We start from the raw sequence: 20,251 nt of genomic DNA, 5'->3' as shown, positions 1-20,251 counted from the left end.
ATTGTAAGCCACCCTGAGTCTCCGGAGAAGGGCGGCATATAAATCAAATTAAAAAAAAAATAATCAAAAAATCCGATTTAAATAAAAAAAATCCCATTTTTTTGTTTTTTTTAAAAAAATCATTGATTTTTATCCACCCTGTTTACAAGAGAACCCATATAATTATATGATATCCCTTTGTTCTTCAAAGTCTCTTTCCAGATTCTATTTGTCCTTCATAACTAGTTTGTTTACTTTTCGAAAACATCCTATGTTAATTCTACTATTTATTCTACTATTTATAATGCTATGCCTTCTCTTGAAGCAATGCAAATATCTCAATATAAAAGTGCACTTGAGTTGTAAGATCTTGTGAGAAATTCTGAAATGCTTTAAAATAGATAATATTAGAGTTATACTAGAGCAGTGATGGTTAACCTTTTTGGTGCTGAGTGCCCAAAGCGTGCGTGGGCAAATGCATGTGCATGTGCCCCAATCCCCAAAATGCAGTGTGAGCGCCCCCCCGTGCATATGCCCCACCCCCGTGCATGCGCAGCAGAGCCCCGAAGACCAGCTGGCTGGCGGGAGGTGTGCGCACATGCGTGATGGAGCTGGGCTGGGGCGGCGGCTGGCATGCCCGCAGAGAGGGCTATGCGTGCCACTTGTGGCACGCGTGCCATCACGGTACTAGAGGATATGCCAAATATATGATAGTACTTGCATTTGTTTAGATTTTTTAAAAATAAATTGGAGTCATCAGGTTTCAGATCCATGTATCATCATGATATTACAATATGAGCAAATACAATAAAAAAAGGGGATTTTTGCTTGTTTGTTTTTACTTCATGCTGCTTAAAATTATGATAGTTTTGAAAGCTGGCTATTCCTCATTTTAAATGAAAATAGTAATGTCATTTCACAAATGGTCTGTCTTTTGTGGTTTACTTCATATGCCTCAAAGTTGGGTCTGCAAACAATTACTGTTTGTTTATATAGAACGCAAGGCCTTTTCCTGTAGCAGTATTTTTTTTTTTTTTTTGCAAAATAATCTCCCATAAAAGGTGTACCAAACATGTCCCGTTAAAATCTTCTGTATTTTTGTTATTCACTCAGGTTTGGTGGGGAAAGAGAAATTGAGGCATAACTCTTTAAATTGATGTCAGTTTACAACTGTGTTTCATTATGGGCTAAAAAATACTAATATTTTAATATATTTATACTCTGGTACTATGGAAAATCTATGGAGCGTATAGTTCTCAGGCCCACTCTCCACAATCTGCAGAGGCCTAAGCATCCTGCTCATTTTTCCTTACTGTCATCTGATCAGATAAACATGGGAACAGATTGCTGTGTTGAAGGATGCAAGTACAGAAGTTTATAATTATTTGGAGTTCTTTATCAAAATGTCTATTTTCCATATTATAGGTATCAGCAGAAAATAGTGGTTATTTATTTATTTATTTATTTATTTATTTATTTATTTATTTGCTAGTTTGTAAAATGTATTGGCTTCCCATCTTACCACAGGGTAACTCCTGCAGTAAATTAATAAATGAATATATAACTATTGATATAATGCTGTTGTATTGATGAAGTTTACTTGTAAGTTGTGTAATGGCTCTTTTGAGACAAACAGGTTGGATATTGATCCAATGATTGACTGTACATATGACACTTTGTTAGCATTTTGGATGAAGGATTATGGCTGAAATTACCATGAATAGAGAAGAGAGCTTAAGGATAAGCCATTTTTCTTTCTCCTACTCTGATTTTAATTGATCTTTATCAAGTTCTGCAGATGGAGTTCAAAAAAGATTTCCAACTGTGAAATTCACAAGAATCTACAATTGGCCAAATCTCAGAACTGGATTTAATCAGGAGGTTTTTCTACGTTTATTTAAATAGTAATATTTGTGAAGTATATTCTTGGATTTGAGATTATAATCATGAAACCATGGTTGTCTGTATACTTAGGATTCCCAGCATGGTTTCCACCCGGTTTTGCCCCAAGCTGACATAATTTTTTAATAGAACTTTTTATGTATTTAATTTTAAGAAAGCAGGCAAGCTGCAAAGCAAAGCATTGGCCTTTAATAATATCTTTATTTGCAAGATTACTTGTTTTGCTCCATATAGGCTGTATTCTTAGAAAACAAAAATTGGTATTGGTGATTCCAGTCTATTACTTTATTGGAAATTTGCCACCTGTTCAGGACACAAAAAGACAACTGTAAAACAGCAAAATAAAGAAATAGAGTAGGGGTCTTCTAGTAGATGGCAATATTGGGTCTGGTTGTTTTCCACCTTAATAGCTGTTTTAGGAATCATCAAGCCCTGTCTCCTTGAAGCTCTTTGATATTAATCCTACAGCAGTTTTTCAACATTCTAAATATGCTTATTGGCCAAATTCCATATCACGTATAAGTTTAAATGGTTTTAAAAGATTAAATGTGAGATATTACAGCTGTAAGGCTGTTAGCTATTTCTCAGGTGTGAAATAAGAATAGTAAACATCATCTCAGGATGTGTTTGAATTGTATAACACTGCAACATGTAAATGATTTCTTTTCAAATTTCATATTCTGGCCTAGATATTAGACAACCTGTGGTTTCATGGTTTTGTACAAAACTTCTCCTTACTCCCAGTTTGGCTTTTTACATTGTTTATTCCAAGAATATAATTATTGCATGGTGTTTTCCTTCCAATTTCATTTTTCTGAAATAATGTTTTCTTGTATTTTATGCAGATTTCTGGTGATGAATTTTTTGCAGACACGGCAGCAGATATTCTGCTTTATGTTTCTCGGGATCTGAGTGACAATGTAAGGTTTACTGCTCCTAGATGATGATAAACTGCTGAGTTGCCAGCAACACCTGGAATAAATGCATCTAGAAGCTGACTATGTTTGGCTGGTTTTCTGGGAGCTATAGTTTATGAATGTATGGAGGTTCAGAAATTGTCAGTCCTACTTAGCCAACCTGCAGTTCACCAAACTAAACACCTGGCAGTTCACCCAATTGTCAGCTATTTTCCTTGCTTTTCTGATGGCTAAAATGGGTTGTCAAGACCAAGGCAAGTGTGCCATATTCACCCAGCTAAGGATCACCAGTTCTGCAGGCATGTTCTAGAACAGAAAACTCAAAAATTTTAAACTATGGTAGGGATTGGTGGTTTAAAGCAGAGAGTCTTTATTTAGGAATGTGTTAATTTTAAGTTCAGAAATGTGAAAGGATGTTTGTATCTAAATTTTGTTCCTCATACTTATACATGGTTATAAGTACAAATCAGTGGTGGGATTCATCCAGTTCGCACCACTTCGGGAGAACTGGTTGTTAACTTTCTGAGCAGTTTGACAAACTGGTTGTTGGAAGAAATCATTAGGGCAGAGAACCGGTTGTTAAATTACTTGAATCCCACCACTGATACAAATACTGTAGAAAGTTCCTAGTTTTTAAGGAAAATGTTTAGTTTTTTTCCTCAGGCAACATTCTTTCTTTTTGCCTCTGAAGAACAGATTAACATCTGGGCCTATTGCAGACATCACTCACTCCTCATTTAGCTACTACCTTGCTTAGCGACTATTTGCAAATACAATAGTTATTTAAAAAAATATTTTTCTGACAGATGCACATGTTTAAAACTAAATTTCTTATGCCTGATAACAATCCACACTGAGTGAGAGTAACAGTGGCATAACTATATGAAAGAACTTTATCTAAATGAGATGCCACATCTCTCTGTCTCTCAGTCAATCATATGATTACTTAGCAAACATTTCACTTAATAACCTGGCCATTGGAACAGAACTTGATTACTCAACAAGGAATGGGTATATTAGGCAGCCTCAGGAATGAAAAAAGGAGACCTCTCAATCAGTCCCATTTCTTAGGCAGATCTTACCACCTTGCATATATGTTTTAAAAATTGGGTTGTACATTAAAGTCTATGATATTGTTAATTCTTTGGTTTTCAGTCAGGGGGGTTCTACAGTGCAGAGGATGCTGATTCATATGCTACAGTCCAATCAGAGAAAAAGCAAGAGGGTGCATTTTGCGTATGGACAGCTGAAGAGATTCGGCAGCTCCTGCCAGACCCCATTGAAGGGATCCCAGAGAAAAAAATTGTGGCAGATGTTTTCATGCATCACTATGGAATGAAGGAAGATGGCAATGTGAATCCAATGAAGGTACAATTGGGAAGGGTTGGCTTAGAGAGCCTCTAAGGGAAAGTTAAGTCCCTTATTAGTGACAACACATATGCTAGCCCAGCGGCCCCCAACCACCGGGCCATGGTCAGGCCTTCGGAACCAGGTCACATAAGTATTGGTTGAGCATATGCATGCATCCTTACTTGCACGAGTAGCAGGCGAGTGTGTGTGCATGCGCTCCACTTGCATAAGCAGTGGGTGTGCATGCCTGGCACTTACACAAATGGAGCTGTGCACTTGCGTGCACTTACCTGCCACTCGCATGGCACTGTCCTTCATTTCCCCCCTCCCCACCACCACTCTGCAAAGCAGGAAAGGTTGGAGAACTCTGTGTTAGCCAACAGGTGCCTGTGTCTTGCTGGGCACAGGATTCTCAGTTCTGATGAGACAATACGTTTTCTAAGATCTCAGAATTTATTTATTTATTTATTTATTTATTTTATTTTATTAAAATTTATATGCCGCCCTTCTCCCAAAGGACTCGGGGTGGCTCACAAGTATAAAGAATTCAGGATCATTAGTTCTTCTCAAAGCTGATAGGATACTAGAAGTTTTCATTATTGAAATAAACATCCAGTTGTCTTGCCCCCTTTTTATTCTCTTGTATACTAAATACAGGTAGCCCTTGTTTAGTAACCACAATTGAGACTGTCAACTCGGTCAAGTGAAATGATGGCTAAGAGAAACTTATGATTGTGCTTATGGTCTTAGCTTCCCTTTGCTTTACAGACCTGCAAAGATTGTAAATGCAACGATTGGTCATGAAGTTATTTTTCCATCATAGTTGTAACTGTGAGTGATTATTAAATGAAGCAGTCACTAAACAAGGACTATCTGTATCCATGAGTTGTTCATTAATAAGGCTTGCCTTGAAATATAACCTTGAGATCAGTGAAATGTTCGCTAAGACAGGCTTAGGGAAATAAGCAAGAAAAAGTTGCTGGTTCTAATTAAAAATTCTCACTTCTAGGACATGCATTTGATAGCTTTATTTGTTTTGTCCTGATTGTATTGAGCTATGTTGCGTTTAGCTAATTCATTGAGGCTATCCATTTTGTTTTGTTTTGCTCTGGGAACAACTTATCAAGGGAAACTGACATATCTAAATGATCCCACAGAGATAGTGATCAGACAATGTTGCATCCTCACTTGATTATTCTAGTGAGGAAGAAAATGGTAGGGGAAAGCCCTGTGCTGCTGCAAGATATTCAAGGGGTTCTTTATTTAAAAAAAGATTCAAACAGCAGTTGCTATATAAAATAAGGCAATACTGATTGATTAAAAAATTAAAGTTGGACTTGAAAACAAATTTCACCATTTGATGCTCTCAAAGTAGTGGAAAGGCTTTATAGGTAATTTAGTCTTTTGACAGAAGAGAATAATTACTTAGGAAGTCCAGGAAGGACTGTTTTCTTTTGATAAGGTCATGACAGTGTTGTGATGAAGTAGTTAGGGATATTCAACCTTTTTCAAATGGCAAAACCTTTGCAATATTTAAGAAATGTTTTAAGCACCTCCCCCAACAGGAGAAATGCTCAGTTACATAATGCACATGTTAAAAAAAATCAAACAGACACACAAAAAAGAATAATATTGGATGAAATCAGTAAAATTTCCCATCTGAGAATATTCCATTGATGGGTCACATCATATATCATTCTACCATGTGAGGGCTTAAGGAGGCATTCTTTATTTTCTTACACCAATCTTCTATTTCAGGACCCTCACAATGAATTAAAAAGAAAAAATGTTCTGATAATGCAATATTCCCTGGAACTTACAGCTGCCCGATTTGGATTGGAGCTGGAAGAGCTGAAGACATTGCTGGTTAAAAGTAGGCAGAAACTATATAACGCACGAACTCAGAGGCCACGGCCCCATCTGGACAGCAAGATGCTGGCATCCTGGAATGGTGAGGTTTGTTCTTTTGCATGGAGCTCAGTAACACCCTTACCAAACTGCAAACTGCTGGAAGACTTCTGTGAGGGGAGAGCAGTATATCCGTTGCAGTAAATTCTTCCATTCTGCAGCCGTTCAAGGGAAATAATTTGGTGAGCAGACTTAACCACACCTGATAAGCCTGCTTCTGTGGTATTAGAAGAATAGTTTGTAAGCTCATTAAAGTCAGCTAGTTCTTTTTTTCCCTCTTTCTCCTGGTTTTTGATCTTTTGCACTTTTTTCTTCTGGCCAAATGTACTCTGGAGCACTGTTTATTGAAACTGTTTTGGCAGCAGGGGGCAGTAGCACCTTTTTCCTATTCCCTTGCAGCTAAAAAAAAAACACCTTCCTTAATCCATGAAGGTGTTTATGTTATTGTAGTTTTTCACATTATATAAATATAGAGGGAGCACTTCTCTCCTTTATGAAATGAAGATTCTTGAACATACTGTATAATGAAAAAATAATAGACCAGCTCACTTGCTTTCTGTCCTGGCAATGTGTATGCTGCCCAAATGGTTCTAGAATTCTCAGGTAAGCTTTCAGAAATATTCCATTTAAGTTTCTAAGTTCACATTTTAAAATAGTGCAGGAAAAACCTTTCAGAGCCATGGAGACCTACTGATTGATGATCTTTGCAGGCAAGTATTTTACCAAGTCCTAACTTCTATGAGTGAATCGTTGGGTCATGAGTGATAAAGATACTGTCCACTTCTTTTTTTCCTGAATCACTGATTAAGAGCAAAAGAAAGCATATAAAATAATGCTCTGGTCATATGACAAAGGAAGCATTTGAGAAATGATAATCTGCTTTTACCTGTCTGCAGCATATGTGAAAAGAGCCATTTTAAGGAAGAAGTAATTTAAACTGATTAATCTATGAGGAGACTTGGGTCAAAAGAAATATAGGTTGAATATTCTGAGGGTATGAATTCAAATGAGCACTCTCCCACTAATTTGCCTTCTAGGACTGATGATCTCTGGCTTTGCTCAGTGTGGAGCCATCTTAGGCAAGAAAGAATACATTGACCGAGCTGTACGTGCAGCTTCCTTCCTGCAAAACCACATGTTTAATGCCAGCAGTGGAAAGCTGCTAAGAACTTGTTATCAAGGACAAGGCAACACAGTGACCCACAGGTAAGTGACAGGCAATCCCAGGCACTACAATGCCACCAAACAGAAGAAAACTTGGACCGAGGGAGAAAAGCCAGACTTCTTTCTTAACACAAATATGTGGCCACTGCATTTTTGTTTCTGTGATACTGAAAGAAGTGGATGAGAAGAGGCAGTTAGTCTTGGAGAATGGTAGACCTAGAATTTTCCTGAGGAGAGAAATCAGTGAAGCCTGCAAGTTAAAACTTCTAAGGGCATGTTAGGCAGATGTGGCCTATATATACTTACTTTAATCTTATTATAGATCTGAACATGAAATTTGGAGTTTCCAGCCTGGGTTTTTTTCCCCTCACTTGATCCTTGGCTATATCCTTAAACTAGGTTACTGTATCTGAGCTACAAAGATACAGCTGACATTTAGATGGCACAAAAGACTTTTCAGCCAACAAGGAAGGCCAGATATCACAGCCATTCTTATACTGGAGAAACAAATCATATTCTAAAGAACAAATGATAAAATTCTCACTGATATTGATACTAGCTTGAATTAGCAGCGCAATAACTGGACTTAGTAATTATAAGGAATTTATCATTTTTTTGTTCTTGGTATTGTTTTTTTATTGTTCTTATTTTTTAACAACCTAGTGGAGAGTATAATACTTTTGCTTACATGTTCAACCTGCTTCATTTACTCCAATCTCACTATCCCTTCATGGAGACCAAGTACCTAGTAAGCAACACTGCTATTTTTGGCCGAGGTTGAACAGAGGATGGTTTACATTTCAGATGGCAATTTTCAGGTTGCACTTATAAAATAAGTACTATAGAGCATCAGTATTTAAACGGTAGCAATGTTTCACTGCAGATCTGGAGAGTATGCTGATCATGTATAACCATATTGATACTAATACAGTGTGCCAAACTTGTAATGACAACTATTAGATAATGCCACGATATACTGATAATATGGTTTTATACAGGTAGTCCTGGCTTAACAACCACAATTGGGACTCTGTTGCTAAGCAATGCAGTCATTAAACAAGACATCATGTGACCATGACTTGCAATTTTACTGCCAGCTTCTCCATTGTCTCTACTTGTTGAAATCCAGCTGTGAAGCCCCCAAATGGTGATCACATAATCACAAGTACACTGTAACAATCATAAGTCTGAGGATTGGTCACAAAGTAACTTTTTCAGCACATAATAACTTTGAATGGTCACTAAACAGGGCAATAGTTAAGTGATGACTACCTGCACCGTATATTTGTGTGAATAAATGGTATGAAAGATGGAGTATATAAAGTCCATTTAAGTCAGGCCAGAGTGGCAGAAAGCCTTATTCTAGAAGATTGCAGCCTACTTAGTCTAGGTGAAATGATGCTTTCAAGGAGATACAGCAATCATGAGAAAACTGCCAAGATTGGATAATCGAGCCATTCTATAGGATCATGGAGTGTGCATAGTGGGGTCCTGCTTTAATTCTTTGAAACTCAAATTTTTGAAATTCTAATTTAAAGAATTAAATCCTGCTTTAATTTTTTGAAACTCAAGTCCAGCCATGCTTTAAGTTGGGTAGATATGAATGGGCATTATGTATGTGAGAGTAAACATTGAAAACCTGTATTTGTTTCTACCGTGTTTCCCCGAAAATAAGACAGGTTCTTATTTTCTTTTGGCCCCCGAAATATGGCCTGGGCTGGGGTGAGGGTCTCCGCCCCGAGGGTCACCTGGCTAGCCTTGCCGAAGTTCTCCCGAGCAACCCCCCCCCCCCGATGGGGATTGGTTGCAGCTCCTGGAGCCGAAGCAGAGAACAAAAGGACAGCTGGGAAGAGTTTAAAAGAGAGAATCCAAGGTGCTGGTTCTCAAGTTACACATCGCTGGGGCGGGGGGAGGAAAGGGGAGCAGGAGAAGAAGCACTGGCTTGGATTGCAAAAGCCATGGACTGGCTCGATGGCCTTCCTCTTGAAGAACCTACAGGGCAAACAGGAGATCTGGGGTTTGGGCAAACAGCAGAATTCTTGCTTCTCCGCCACCCCACCCCTCCCCACCTGCCTCTCCCCCTCGCCGGCCAAGATCGGCAAGCCAGATTCGGGGAGCTGAATGTGCTGCTGCTGCTGCCCGGGAGGAGAAGAATGTGAGAAATGGGTGCTCTTGCAGCGACTCCTCTCTCTCTTCTTTTCCCAAGTGGCAGTGGTGCGTCCGGCTCACCGAATCTGGCCTGCTGATGTCGGGCGGCAGCAATTCTGATGTTCCCCCTCCCTTTGCCCCCCCCCCGGCGCATGCGTCTAAGTATTGGGGGGGGGCTTATTTTCAGGAGGGGCTTATTTTACCACATGCGCTCGAAAGCCCAATTGGGCTTATTATCTGGACATGTCTTATTTTCGGGGAAACACGGTGTGTGTCTTGTCTGTGGGTGAGTAAGAGTATCCAATAACACTGGAGGCATTATAAGATCTCATTGGCAGACACTTAGGATTCCAACTGAAGGAGCAAATGTTTTGATTAAAATTAGGTATATACTGTAGTGGAAGAACCTAGAGTACATTGTAGTTTAAACGGTTGCAATATAAGGGCTTTTACTGCCTCTTGCCTTTTCATAGGAGCCAGTAGATACCTCAGTGAGATTGGCTAGTTGTACAAATATCCACTTTCTGACAGGCTATGCCATCTTAAAATTGGCTCTTCTCTTGACCAACTTACATACCATATGTCAATAGAGGTAGAGGTAATCAGAAAGGAAGGGTGATTTGCTTGACTACTTTGTGATAGCAGCAGTTCCACACACCTGCTTTTTACATCTCAGATTGAACTTTGCTTAAGTAACTAGCAAATTGAGCTGGTGGAAGAAAAGATGGTAAGAAGAGACAAAGAAAGGGAAGACTGAAAAGGTTATGTTGAAACTATTTACACTCACTTTTTCATGGATGGTTTTGCTCCCAGGTTAATTTCAATTTTCTTCACCTTTGTAATATCACTTCAAGGGAGATTGAAGTACTATTTTTCTTGTTTGGTCCACACATTTTGAGAAAGATATTGGTTCTTTACTTGCCATTGTGTCCAAAATACAAAAGCCACTGTTTTGAAAAGCGGGTTATTATCCTTCACTTTCCATCTAAGAACGTAGAAAACATTTTTTCTGAATTTCAGAACTGTCTATGCTGTTTTTCCAAACATCCAGAGCAAAAGAAATAATTTAAAAACGTATCTTTTTAAAAAATGTATCTCAGTATCTTTTAGTATTTTATAAATTAGAATGGTCTAAGAGTAGGGATAAAATGTGTGTATAGACACATACATATGTTTATTTCTCCTCAGCCGGGTATTTTCCTACATAAACCAAGATTTTCAAAATGCTGCCATAGCTCAGTGAAATCCCAATCACTAGTTCTAGGCTTTTTCAGACAGCAAGCAAGCAGTTTGCTGCCTTTTGGGAGACTAATATTTATTTATTTATTTATTTATTTATTTTATTTATTAAATTTTTATACCGCCCCCTCTCCTGAAGGACTCGGGGCGGTGAACAGCCAAAATTAAAACACACAATACAAATATTAAAATACAATTAAAACAAAATTAAATTATCTTTGGCTTCTCCAATTTAAAACCCCTTACCCATAAAATTCACCCAATTAAAATTTTTAACCCAGTCCGGCTTGCTGAAATAAAAAAGTCTTCAGAGCCCGGCGGAAGGTCCGGAGGTCCGGGATTAGTCGTATCCCTGGGGGTAGCTCATTCCAGAGGGCGGGTGCCCCCACAGAGAAGGCTCTTCCCCGGGGGGTCGCCAGCCGACATTGCCTGACAGACGGCACTCTGAGGTGACCCTCTCTGTGGGAGCGTGTTGGCCGGTGGGAGGTTATCGGAGGCAGAAGGTGGTCTCGTAAATAACCGGGTCCTAAGCCATGGAGCGCTTTGAAGATGAGAACCAGCACCTTGAAGCGCACCCGGAAGACCACTGGAAGCCAATGCAGCTCACGCAGGAGAGGTGTCACGTGGGAGCGCCATGTCGCCCCCATAAGTACCCGCGCGGCCGCATTCTGCACCAGTTGGAGCCTCCGAGTGCTCCTCAAGGGGAGCCCCATGTAGAGAGCGTTGCAGTAGTCGAGGCGGGAAGTAACGAGGGCATGAGTGACCATGCATAGGGAGTCCCGATCCAGAAAGGGGCGCAACTGGCGTATCAGGCGAACCTGATAGAAAGCCCCCCTGGCCAATATAGATCTATTTCGGACTAATTAGTCCTCATCAGTTAGCCACACCTCATCACATGTTTCCTCCCCGTAGAGGTCAAGTATTTGTTTTCTTCCCTTATCGTAGGCACTTCCTTATGTGAAATACACATAAAGGGCCTACGATAAGAGAAGAAAACAAATACATATGTTTGTATATACCCACACAAAAATATTACACCTCTCCCCCTATATTGTATAAAATGCTGCTAGACTATCCAGCACTACTTATGTACCAATCTCCTATAGCAGATTCTGGTATGAGAGTGACAGTAAATTCTCAGAACAAACACTTATAGTTTCTCAATTCTCAGTCTCATATTGGAGAAGACAAAGTCATTGCCACAAGGCAAAAGAAATAGAGCTCTGCCTGGATATTAGAGAATGTCATTTAAACAGTCAGAATCTTGGATCTTCCCTTGGAATATCAGAAATGGCTGGAAATATTTCACATACATTTCTCTGTGGGGCTCATAGCAATAATTAGATTTAGTAATGATAGCTATGAACTCCTATTATGAGGCTGGATTTTTTTTCTCCTTTGTTTTTTTTTCAGTTCTGTGCCTATCCATGGATTCTTAGAGGACTATGTCTTTGTAATCCAAGCACTCTTTGATCTGTATGAAGCCACACTAGACCCTAGCTGGTTGGAATGGGCTGTGCAGCTACAGCATAAACAAGATGAACTCTTCTGGGATCCGAAAGGTTTTGCCTATTTCTCCACAGAAGCTGCTGATCCTTCCTTGCTCTTTCGCATGAAGGATGGTATGTATTCCTTTCAGAAGGAGACTCCAGTTTCTAGTGGTGATTAAATGACAGTCTATGATCTGGGCACTGCATTAGTGATACAGCTCACCTAGAACAGAGTTATTCAACAGTTATTGCAGAAAAAAAAATCAATTTACAATTAATTAGAATTTGGATTTTCTCCTGAGCTTATTTTAGAAACAAATTTCCAGGATACTTAAAAGATTACCTCAAAGGAAAAAAATCCCACTGTTTCTCAAGCTTGGATTAATGTCTAACCAAAGGAGGATTTCCAACTTCTCATTCACTACCATGTACTATCTCGAGGGGCCCGCTTCACTTCATCCCATCCTTACTTAACTGCAGATACAGATGTGACCAGCAGCAGAGGTATCAAAAATATGAACAGGAAGATAATTAGACTTTTTTTTGGCTGATGGAAAATCCTCGACTTGCCACCATTGATATTGCGCTCTCTTTGTGGTTGAAGCAAAGTTAATGAACAAATGTGTTGGTGATTAAAGGGCTGGCATAGAGGAGTTATTTTTTTTCCTTCTCTATAGGCCCTCCTTGTTCTGATTTTTGATTTGTCTTTGAAAATAAACTGGCTTATCAAGGAAGGAGTCAATCTGAATATAACTTTGGGTTCTCTTACAACCTTTTAGCCTTTTGCTGACTAAAAGCTAGAAGGTGAATATGCAAGAATAACAGAAATCACCCAGCTGGCTTTCATGCCTAAGGCAGGACTATAACTCACAGTCTCCTGGCTTTTTGCCTGGTGCCTTAACCAGATCTTTCTAAGCTAGCTGAAGCAAGATAAGTTTTCTTTGGCAAAGAACACTGTATGTAAGCATAGTATAATTTTTCTTTAGTTGAGTGACATTGTGATAGGTGCTTATGAATATGGATGAGCTTTGCTAGGGGCTCTTAAAACCTGGTACTTCTCCAATATGAACCTGCAGGCCTCAGAATTCTCCAGCATTGCCTTAATAGAGACGATGCAGGTATCTTGTCCATTGGGAGAGTTCAGAGTAAGAATAGTTAGCATTCCTTTCCCAATTAGCACTGTAGTAGTCTAGCACAGGGGTCTCCAACTGCTTGGCTGTGGCCCACTTCCGGGCCACAGCCCATTTAGAAGAGGGCTGTGCCAGCGGCAGTTGAGTATGTGTGCATGTGCAGCCCCCCTCACGCTCAAATGCAGCTGTGCATGCATGAACGCCTGCCCCTTGCGCAAAACCATCCCCTCTCTTCCCCCTCCCTGCCAACCCAGAAAGGTTGGGGAATGCTGGTCTAGCAATGTCTTGGTCTTTCTCTGTAACAAAATGTACATGAATACTATATCATAGATCAGGTTCCTTCTGATATGAAAATGCCAAAAAGTAGTTTCTGTGCCTCCTTTCACTATAAAATCATCTGCAAAAATTAATGCATGGTATCTGCTTAAGGGGGGGGGGAATCTGATTAATCAGAAGACCCAGTTTATGTTCCGGTTTTTAGTCTTGGTAGGTACAAGTGGTGGGACTGCAAGTATGGAACATTAATGTGTTGTGCAAGTATGAATAAGGCAAACATCTCTCTTGGCACATTGTCTGAGGAAATAGAAAAATTGTATTTCTGTAGCAAGCTTGTTATTGCTTATACATTAATTGCACTTTAATGCTTTTATGTTATTTAACATGTTCTCAATAGCGTTGGACTGTCATTTGTTGGTAATAAGTAGAACAGTCTAGTTGGCACAATGTCAGTGTATATGTAGACTATAATGTGACTTAAATGCTCTTTGGCTATTGTCCTAGATAGCCTGGTGTTAGGTAGGAATTGTGTAGGCCCCCTGAGAACAGTTGGCTGACTGCAGTCAGACATGGGGGAGGATACAGTGTGAATGCTAAAACCCAGAAGCAAATTCCTGACAATTGTACAGTGTAACAGTTCTCATCTATTCCTATTTTATTGGGATTTGGCCCCACTTAATTTAATGGGATTAAAAGAAATTGCACCTCTTAAGGCTGAAACAGTGAAGAATTTGACAGTTGAGAAAGAAACTGACAACGTAAGAAAACTGAGAAAACAAGTGTCATGAAAGTGGAATGCAAGCTGCACTCCCTTTGTATTTGCATGCAAGTCACAATGTCCATTCAAAAAGGGACTGTGTTTGTATTGGGATGTTAATTGGTTCCCCTTTGCACCCCCATTTCCCATTTCTGCTTTACATTGTAGAAGATGTCAGAGCATTACAAAAAAACCTTTCATTAAAAAGTGTGTAAATTCTTTTGTGTTCAAAAAATAGTTAATTTACTGACCTTTGTTATAGATCAAGATGGTGCTGAACCCAGCCCCAACTCTGTTGCAGTTTCTAATCTGCTCCGGGCAGCGAGCTATACTGACCATGAAGAATGGGTGAAGAAAGCTGGGCAGATCCTAACTGTCTTCTCAGAGAGACTTGTGAAGATTCCTGTTGTCCTCCCTGAGATGGCCCGAGCCACTGCTGCATTTTATATGACACTCAAACAGGTACTGTGCTGGACAGGGTAAGGTGAAATGAGGACCCAGTTTGTGGGGGCAATAAGCTGAATTTGTATAAATATACAAAAGTATGAAGGCTATTGCTTAACGCATTGTAAGCCGCCCTGAGTCTCCGGAGAAGGGCGGCATATAAATCAAATAAAAAAATAATAATTAATATGCAGCATTTAGAACAATGTTTCCCAATCCAATAGTTTCCTAGGAGTTGAGAGATAACTCCTCTATTCCCAGTGGTTATTAACTATTGATTCTAGGAGTTGTGGTAAAACAAGCCTGAATTGCACCAAAAAGCAGAAGGCTAATTTAGAGAGAGAGAAGTAATAGCATTGTGTAAGAAATGTCTGGGATATCAAAACCCAACTTGGTCCTCAACTTATAACCACAAGTGGGACCAGGGCTTTGGTTGCGAAGGGATGTGGTTGTTAAGCAAGTCATCATGTAACCAGAGCTAATTTTATGACCATTTTTACTGTGGTCGTTAAATGAATCCCACGATTGTTGAATGATTCACACAGTTGTTAAGTGAATCTTTCCTAATTGATTTTCCTTGTTGGAAGCCATCTGGGAATGACACAAATCACAATCATGTGAGCGCAAGGTGCTGCAACCATCATAAATGCAAGCTGGCTGACAAGCACCCAATTGTGTGGCTGCAGGGATAGTGTGATGATCATAACGGCAAGGATAAGTTGTAAGTTACATTTTCCGAGGCTGTCATAGCTTCGAACCATTGTTAAATGAATGGTTGTAAGTTGGGGACTAGAGGGAAGATTTGAGATTTTCACAAGTAGAATTATTAAAGTTCTGCCCCTTTTATTTCTTGAGTCTGCTCTGTATTTTCCTTACCAATAGTGAGATCTCTCTGTCCTTGGAGAACCTCCACACTGGTTGTCTTGACTCCTGCTCTGAGCCTTCATTAACTGGTACAGGGTGAAACAAGGCTAATCTGCACATGATTTCAAGTTCTTTTTCAATTGCGTTAGAATAACTTCAGTAAATATTTTGTTATTACAACTTAGTTTCTTTAGAGTTACTATTTGCTGGTTGATACCATTTTTTTGTTTACTTTTCTCCCTTTCTTTATGGTTATGAATTGTGACAATTTGTATGATGTTCTCTTTTATCATTGCCAGTCTAAAAGCCAAGGTCATTTTTTGGTAAAGCTAAACTTCCATTTCTCTTCTCAACGCCAGGATTTGTGGTACATTTTGAATAGCCTTAATTTAAAAAGTGGGCTAAACTGGAGCAGAAATGTCAAAAGCCATAAGAAGAGCTAAAAAAAAAAAAAATCTAATTTCTAAGTTTTGGAGGGAGACTCAACAGAAAGAGCAGGTGAAAAAAAAATACACCTATTACAACTGTTTCCAATAAAAGAAACTCATGAATTCATCCATTGAAAATGTCAGTGAATTCAATCTAGCACTCTTATGTTACACATTGAGAATGTCCTGTTCAGTGCATCCAGGGAGAGCAAATATTTCTCCTAAACCCAAGTCTGTTGTATTTTATCAGTAAGTCTCTACTGGACAATTTTCTTATTGAGTTACTTACTCTTTAGAAAGAACTCAAAAGGTGTACTACTTTATACTTTGAACAGGTTGTTATTTGTGGTGATCTAAAAGGAGCAGATACCCGAGAGCTACTGCACTGTTACCATTCTACTTACACACCTAACAGGGTAAGAGCCATAAGGTAGAAATTGGCTTTTCTGTTATTCCTTTTTTTTTAAGTAGTCTGGGTTTGATGTTTTCCTATGCAAAATGAGATCAGAATTTTCTGGGCTGGGGAGTAAATTACTTTCATAAATTCAAGGCCATCAAAGGGTGTTCTTCAAAAACCAAATTATTCAAGGATGGCTCTTTGGCCCTCTCCCTTTCCCCTTATAGTTTTTCACACTTTATGGGATGTATTTCAGGTCCCATAACCTCATTTTAGTGTATCCTTTATGTCTGTTTCTTTTATATTTAAGGCTGCAGAATCTAAGTTGGTGGATGCTAGGTATCTAGAAATGGCAAAACATAAGTTGCTTTATCTGTGCCTCCTTTTGGGGCACGTAAGTCTTTACATGGGGTTTTCATGATGAAATGAGAAAATATAATTAATATGATATATCTGGCCCAACTGTCATCTTTGAACTGCCCATGTAACTGTTCACAAAATTGACAGAAATTATGTATGGAAATGTACAGTTTTCTTAGCAATGAATGGGTTGGGTAACAGCAGGGAAAAAGTTGATTGTGCCATTTATTTAGTTTTTATGGAGAAAGGCTAAACAAATGTTGCAATTTAAATAGATTTAATTGCATTAAATGTTTAAGCCCTTCATCCTATATACACTTTGATTTTACCTAAGTTCATGTGCTAGTTTGTCATATCTGTCTTTTTTGTTACTTAAATTTAGCGGTGTTTAGATATCTTTTCTGTCTAAATTTAGCCTGAAAATATTTGTATTCCAGCAACCCAAAATATTTAACATAGGGAAATAGTTGAAAAAAAATCAATTTGGGGTGGGGATGAGCTAGGCACTATAGCTGCCATGCATATCTATTAATTGGCCTGTGCAGAAGGAGCTTTATTTGAGTTCAAATCAACAGCAAGACTGGGACCTGGCTTGCCTGATCCAGACAAGCACATGTTGCTTCCTACCTTATTTAAAAGAATTACTTAAGAAGATTTCATGGTAAAAGTGAATGCGATACCCTCCAGAGAATCTGGACAATGGGGGGGAAAGGTTGTAGTTTTTTGGGCTTGGGAGAGGTAGCTATTCTGCTGGAAATGAAGGAGTTGTTTGAAAGCAGCTTTTAATAACAGATCTGGCAATTGTTACATTTGCTATGATGCATCTGGCCTACTGATTCACACCTGGTTTTTTGGAGAATATATCCCATTGAATAAAATGGGGAGACAGAGAAGAGAGATAGCAGTAACTGTGTGCATCTGGCATAAGAGTATCTCTGAGAGGCTAGGATCTTGAAGCAAGCTGTACAAATTTGTAAACTTATCTGTAATGTACTAATCCGTCTCTTAATACACATTTTTCAAAGGCAGTGCCCTTTTAATTTCAAAAAAGCACTAGTGAGGAAGGCCGGAATAGTGTAGTGCAAACACATTCAATCACTTGCACCAGGGTCTCCAATTTCCAATTTCCATTTGACATACTCTGATAACCCTTATATAATAATAATAATAATAATAATAATAATAATAATAATAATAATAATAATAATAATAATAATAATAATAATTTTATTTCTATACCGCCCTTCTCCCGAAGGACTCAGGGCGGTGTACAGCCTATTTAAAAACAGAATAAACATCAATTTAAAATAATTTAAAAGTATTAAATAAATTTGGCTTAATTTAAAACCCCAAAAATTTAAAACATCCAATTAAAAATTATGTTGCTAACCCAGCCTGGCGGAACAATAGGGTCTTGAGTGCGCAGCGAAATACCCGGAGGTCAGAAATCTTACGAATTTCCGGGGGCAGTTCATTCCACAGGGCTGGGGCTCCCACAGAGAAGGCCCTCCCCCTGGGTGTCGCCAGCCGACATGACTTGGCCGATGGCACCCTGAGGAGACCCTCTCTGTGGGAGCGGACTGGTCGGTGGGAGGCTATTGGTGGCAGAAGATGGTCTCGAAGGTACCCGGGTCCTATGCCATGGAGCGCTTTAAAGGTGGTGACCAACACCTTGAATCGCACCCGGAAGACCACTGGGAGCCAGTGCAGCTCGCGCAGGAGGGGTGTCACGTGGGCGCAACGGGTTGCACCCATAACCACCCGCGCGGCCGCATTCTGGACCAGTTGGAGCCTCCGAGTGCTCTTCAAGGGGAGCCCCATGTAGAGAGCATTGCAATAGTCCAACCGGGAGGTAACAAGGGCGTGAGTGACTGTGCGCAGGGCGTCCCGATCCAGAAAGGGCTGCAACTGGCGAATCAGGCGAACCTGATAAAAGGCGCCCCTGGCCACGGCTGTCATATGTTCTTCTAAAGACAGCTGTGCGTCCAGGAGGACACCCAGATTGCGAGCCCTCTCTGTGGGGGGAAAAGATTCACCCCCAATAGTCAGCGATGGCACCTGCTGACTATATCGGGACACCGGAAGCCACAACCACTCGGTCTTGGAAGGGTTGAGTCTGAGCCTGTTCCTCCCCATCCAGACCCGCACGGCCTCCAGGCAGCGAGACATCACATCAAGGGCATCGTTGGGGTGGTCTGGGGTGGAGATGTACAGCTGAGTGTCGTCAGCGTACAGATGACACTTCACCCCAAAACCACGGATGATCTCACCCAGCGGCTTCACATAAATGTTGAACAGGAGGGGCGAGAGGACCGACCCTTGCGGCACTCCCCATGCGAGATGCCTCGAGGTCGACCTCTGTCCCCCTGCCAACACAAACTGCGAGCGGTTGGAGAGGAAGGAGAACCACCGCAAAACGGTGCCCCCTATTCCTAACCCCCTCAACCGCTGCAGCATGATACCATGGTCGATGGTATCAAAAACCGCTGACAGATCTAATAGGACTAGGACAGAGGAACAACCCCTGTCCCGAGCCCTCCAGAGATCATCCACCAACGCGACCAATGCCGTTTCTGTGCTGTGCCCCTGCCTGAAGCCCGACTGGCACGGGTCCAGATAGATAGCTTCATCCAGGTGTCGGGGAAGCTGTCGTGCCACCACGCTCTCAACAACCTTCGCAACAAAACGAAGGTTGGAGACCGGACGATAGTTGGCTAATTCAGCCGGGTCCAGGGAAGGCTTCTTGAGGAGGGGCCTCACTACCGCCTCTTTCAAGGCGGCAGGAAAGGCACCCTCGCTCAAAGAAGCAGTTATAATCCCCTGGAGCCAGCCTCGTGTAACCTCCCAGGAGGCCAGTACCAACCAGGAGGGACACGGGTCCAATAAACACATATGAACACATACTTTGATTCCTTTCTGGACACTTGCTTCATTGTATTTTCAGAATGCAACAAGGAGCAGTAATAAAGGAAGAAATCTTATAAAGTGGCAGTACTTGCTAGACAATTGGTCAAAGCAGTTGTCTGTTTGTTACCACACTAGTCTATCATAAACAGGTTAAATCAATTCTTTTTGAAGGACTTGGCTTGAGCTGCTCTATGGCCACATTGTATCAACTCTCAAGCTATCCCATCTCAAAAGTTGTTGAGAAGATGAAGTGGAATAAGCATACACCCACTCATATTTATATATGAAGAGCAATGTGTGAGTATGTATGTGTATGAAAAATAGCAGGTTGGAGAAGAGGGAAAAAGAGAAAGCATGTGTGCAAGAAAGTAAGACATGTAAGAATTCCTTAAGAACTGTCCAGCACCATCAAAAAGATTTGCTACAGTAGATTATCTTTCAGTGAATGTTGTTCTATAAGCATCTCTTGGAGAAAGAAGTGACTATCTGACATCATCTGAATTTGCTCCTGGAGGAGCTTGTCTTCATTGTGCTTTTCATAGCCCATGTCTCTTTTTGCTTCATCTCTTCTCATGTTTTATCATATGTTCT

At 40.2% G+C, this 20,251-nt stretch overlaps 1 protein-coding gene across 5 annotated transcripts in view; it reads left to right on the top strand.

Moving 5' to 3' along the window:
• SPATA20 (spermatogenesis associated 20) overlaps positions 1 to 20,251 on the top strand; it is a 48,405-nt gene that overhangs the window by 16,415 nt on the left and 11,739 nt on the right. For 4 of the 5 annotated variants that reach the window (XM_034413000.2, XM_087887151.1, XM_060688721.2 and 1 more), the window contains exons 9-15: positions 2,727 to 2,801; positions 3,954 to 4,166; positions 5,907 to 6,099; positions 7,094 to 7,262; positions 12,021 to 12,229; positions 14,523 to 14,722; positions 16,332 to 16,412. In XM_034413000.2, the coding sequence (XP_034268891.2) occupies positions 2,727 to 2,801; positions 3,954 to 4,166; positions 5,907 to 6,099; positions 7,094 to 7,262; positions 12,021 to 12,229; positions 14,523 to 14,722; positions 16,332 to 16,412 (1,140 nt within the window). The remainder of the gene's footprint in view (positions 1 to 2,726; positions 2,802 to 3,953; positions 4,167 to 5,906; positions 6,100 to 7,093; positions 7,263 to 12,020; positions 12,230 to 14,522; positions 14,723 to 16,331; positions 16,413 to 20,251) is intronic. The other variant, XM_087887150.1, reaches the window with a different exon arrangement.

Source organism: Pantherophis guttatus, chromosome 2 (genome assembly GCF_059756535.1).
Source record: "Pantherophis guttatus breed Tessera chromosome 2, ASM5975653v1, whole genome shotgun sequence".
Lineage (NCBI taxonomy): Eukaryota > Metazoa > Chordata > Lepidosauria > Squamata > Colubridae > Pantherophis > Pantherophis guttatus.
This window is presented reverse-complemented; position numbering and strand designations above follow the sequence as displayed.